The following is a 4,177-nucleotide window of genomic DNA, read 5'->3' on the forward strand; positions in this document are numbered from 1 at the left end:
TTAACATTCTAGTTCTTCCTTTTCCTTCCTTGTATCTTTGATATATGGCTGCCTGTGTGTGTGGTTGTGTGTGTGTGTGTGTGTGCACTTAGAGCCTAATGGCCTGAGCTTTTACTAAATGTATGCCTTTAATTTTTATCTGATATTCTTCTGTCATAAAAACCTATCTTGTCTTTTCTATCCCAATACAAAGCAGATGCATGACAAATGTTTGTTGACTCTGGTCCTTCTTCTAATAACTGATGGGAAATCCAGGAAAAGAATGTGTTGTTTTCTCAAATACTGCTCTGTAAATCTCAGACGATAAAGTGCCAGCTAATCACCCCCTGGGTCCCAGGCTTTCACTGGGGCCTTCTAAAATACACAAAACTCAAGTGGAGGCATGACACCATTAGCACTACATAATTCAAGCAAACAATAAATGTGTTTACTCTGCCTGGCTACTGACCACCTGCCTTTCCATCCCACAAGGCAGGTATCTATATATAGGATCTCCTTGTTTGCATTCCTGCAGAGAATGAGCCTTTCTTTCCTTTAGGCCTCACCATCTGTGGATCTGAAAGAAGCTTGGGCCCCCCTGACAGCATGTGTCTGGTCTTACTTCTGCTGCTGGTGCTCCTGCCTCTAGGGAAGGCTGCACAGCAGAGGGATGGCCGACAAACTCAGAGCTCTGTGTCCCCTGTGATCCTAGAAAGGAATCGCAGGGAGCTCCCCATTGGCAACCACGAGGAAGCTGAGGAGAAGCCAGATCTTTTTGTTGCGGTGCCACACCTCGTAGGTGCAGGAGAAGGCCAGAGGCAGAGAGAGAAGATGTTGTCCAGGTTTGGCAGGCTCTGGAAGAAGCCTGAGCGAGACCTGCACCCATCCCAGGACTTGGTCAGTGAGCACTTCCCACCTGGGACCCATGCCCTCACTCAGCCAAAAGATGGGATGCAAATGGAGAAATCTCCTCTTCGGGAGGAGGCCAAGAAATTCTGGCACCACTTCATGTTCAGAATGAGTCCGGCTTCTCAGGGGATCATCCTGCCCATCAAAAGCCATGAAGTGCATCAGGAGACCTGTAGGACAGTGCCCTTCGGCCAGGTATCTGTTCTGGAGGGAGAGGGGATCAGGAAAGGGGTGGACAACTGCAACAGGTGGAGGGTAAGGGAGGGGCTGCCAGGACCCCGAGTCTCACCTAACTCCCAAATTTGGTCCTTGGGCACTCATTATAACATTTGCCAAGGATGATCATACTCCCCAAATTTCTGTCTAACTTGCCCTTGTTTCTTGGTGTTCTGGAAATGCTGTAAGAATGATATGATGGTACTGCCCAGATTAATAACTCTTCAGAGTGATGGCACAGAACTTTGTTTTATGGGGTTTTACTTATTTTTATGTTGGAGGGGTTCTATCCAGAGGGATAGGTGAGACTGTGCCCTCAGTAAGGAAGAGTGGGAACCTAGAGCAATAACCAGAACTTCTCTCTAGCTATTCCTCTACACTCTATTGGGATGTGGATGAGCAGGTCGGCTCTACCTGTAGATAAGGTGAGATACATGGGACTCCTCCCCAAACAGCCGCATACATATGTATCTTGGCCTTAATCCCTGTATTTCCTACCCAACTACTTCATAGGCTGTCTGACCGAAGTTGCTACATCATTTCTAACATTACCGCAGCAAAAAATGATTTAATTTAATTTATTTTCTCATAAGCTTTCAAAAAATGATATCAGTGTGAAATCACATTTTTTCCTTTTGGAAACGCCTCCTACTTCATGTCCTGTTGGCTGATTTGTGGTTATTATGATGGATTCAGCACCATTTTAAGACAAAGGGGCATTCTACTATCCACTTCCTCCCATCAGTCCTGGCAAGCCCTGCGCTCCAAATGTTAAATTAAACCGAGAAACTGCATCAGGTCCTTAAAAACGAAGATACTGAACCGAGAGCAACGCAGGGGAGAGTAAAATTTTACAGTCCAATAATGCTACCCAATTAAGCAGGCAGTATTATAAGGTAATTGACTGTGTAAGGCAGTTAAGTATGCTGCCTGAAAAGGCAAGGATATGTAGCAATAAGTCCATTATCAAATAATAATGACTGCTCTGTTGGCCATGTGCAATTAGAAAATTGCTCCCAAGAATCGTGCAATTGAATTTCCTTTGAAACTCTTATGTTGAATTCTATTGCTAGTTAAATTAAAATTAAAGTGTTTGACTCATATATCTTGAAGGGCACATAAAGCTAGGTGAGGGGGTATGGGAGGGGCAAAGGTGAGATGATGCATGATGATTTGCAGGCATATGTGCTATAACTTTGCCCCAGGCAGCTTCATAGATCTCAGAATAGAATAGAATTCATCTTGATGTTCTAATCTATTCTATGAACAGTTGAACAAACGTGTATGGAAAGTCTATTACGCATAATGCACTGTGAGACGTCGAATGATAAGGCACATTACTTAAATAGGAAGTTAGGCATTAGAATTTTTTCAACCGGTAACATGTAGTTAGATCAAATTTCTTAAAGTTTGGTATTTAAGATATAAAATATTTTCTTATTAACTTAAGGATTTCCTAAAGGCTAATTTATTTATCTACTGAACAAAAGAAATGTAATTGAGGTGCCCTTATGCCCTTATAGATTAACCATCCCTTGGATATTGTAAAATATCCAAAATTGGAAAGGTTTTGAAATTTTAGTCTGAATTATCTTCAGACTTACAGTCTATAGCTTCTGCATCATGTGTGTCAGTGAAATGACTCAAGATAACTTAATGGAGATGTGTTTGCCTCTTAGACGATCACCCATGAAGACTGTGAAAAAGTAGTTGTACAGAACAATCTTTGCTTTGGGAAATGTGGGTCTGTTCGTTTTCCTGGAGCTGCACAGCACCCCCACACCTTCTGCTCCCACTGCTCACCTGCCAAGTTCACCACGATGCACTTGCAGCTGAACTGCACCGGCTTTGCCCCTGTGGTCAAGGTGGTGATGCTAGTGAAGGAATGCCAGTGCAAGATGAAGACTGAGCATGAGCATGGACACCTCCTACAGGCAGGCTCCCACGCAGAACTTCATGCCCAGGATTCCTTCATCCCAGGATTTTCCACTTAAAAGGAGATCCCACTCTTACCTTTGAAAAACAAAACTACAATAGCAAAGGTGCTGGATTACTCAGTTTGGAAGTGTTAGTGGGTGCATACTATTTTAAGGGAAAGGTGGTTCAAAATAGCGAGATAGGACAATTTAGAGGCAATGGTATTCATCTAGCTATTGGTACGTATTTGGATTTTAGTCTTGGCCCTGCCATCCTGGCAAGAGGATGTTAAGGATGTGGAAGCTTTCTCCATCTCAAGGGCTTCATCTCTACATGAGGGACTTGAATCAGATGATTGCTAAAGTCCTTTCCACTACAAATGTTCCATGATCTAGGGTCTCTGAGTTCTGGTAAAAGCCCTACATCTGAATTTGGAAAAGAAATAAAGTAGACCCTAAAAATTGGCTTCTTTGATAACTTGTCAAAGCACCACCCAAAACACGTCTCTAGTATTTTTAGGAAGGATTCTTTCATCTCAGACAGTGTTCTATTTGCCTTCCAAATATGCTTATTTTATTTCCATAGATGTAAGGAGTAGCTTGCTTGGTTGCCTCTTTATTTTTCTGATATTCCCCATATAAAGTTCTTAATGTCAAGTCTCTGTCTTTGAAAAAGGAACAGCAATATTACTTTTAGTGGTTTTCATAGGGACTAGGGACAATCACTGGTAGCCACACAAGTATGTATATTATGGGGAACTAAAAATATATGCCCAGTACCAGGCTTAAAGGTCAACCCAGAGATGCTAATGAGGTAACCAAGGAATTCCAGTAGATGTCAAATTAAATAAACTGCAAATGAGTAAAAATGGAAACAACTTATAGGTGAAGTGTCACTTCTTTATCCATGTGCATTTTGGATTAGGTAGTAAGTTAGACTTCTGTGTTTGGATGACTGGTGTTTTTTTTTTTTTTTTTTTTTGCTGCTGTCTAAAAACTTCATATTATGTATTTTATTCTGTAAATGCCATACTTGCAAGTTCTGAAAATATTCTGAAAGCTTTAATGTATTAAATTTTAGTGTATGAAGCATTGTGAAATGTCATGGAATTCAATTGTCTTAAATTTTGTTTTAACAATTTTTATCTGTCCCATAA

The 4,177-nt window shown here is 41.4% G+C and overlaps 1 protein-coding gene across 1 annotated transcript; it reads left to right on the forward strand.

Moving 5' to 3' along the window:
- Window positions 1–518: 518 nt before the first annotated feature.
- On the forward strand, window positions 519–3,898 carry CER1 (cerberus 1, DAN family BMP antagonist). The gene is made up of 2 exons (XM_026001308.2): window positions 519–1,083; window positions 2,784–3,898. The coding sequence occupies exons 1-2, from the start codon at window positions 586–588 to the stop codon at window positions 3,096–3,098; spliced, it is 813 nt and encodes a 270-aa protein (XP_025857093.1). The 5' UTR covers window positions 519–585; the 3' UTR covers window positions 3,099–3,898.
- Window positions 3,899–4,177: the final 279 nt, after the last annotated feature.

The sequence above is a fragment of the Vulpes vulpes genome, chromosome 12, assembly GCF_048418805.1.
Source record: "Vulpes vulpes isolate BD-2025 chromosome 12, VulVul3, whole genome shotgun sequence".
Taxonomy (NCBI): domain Eukaryota; kingdom Metazoa; phylum Chordata; class Mammalia; order Carnivora; family Canidae; genus Vulpes; species Vulpes vulpes.

Excerpts from the sequence above, each read along its gene's own strand:
- CER1 (XM_026001308.2), top strand. The coding sequence starts at position 586 with ATGTGTCTGGTCTTACTTCTGCTGCTGGTGCTCCTGCCTCTAGGGAAG. Across the intron at positions 1,084-2,783 it reads GGACAGTGCCCTTCGGCCAG|ACGATCACCCATGAAGACTG; the intron begins GTATCTGTTCTG and ends TTTGCCTCTTAG.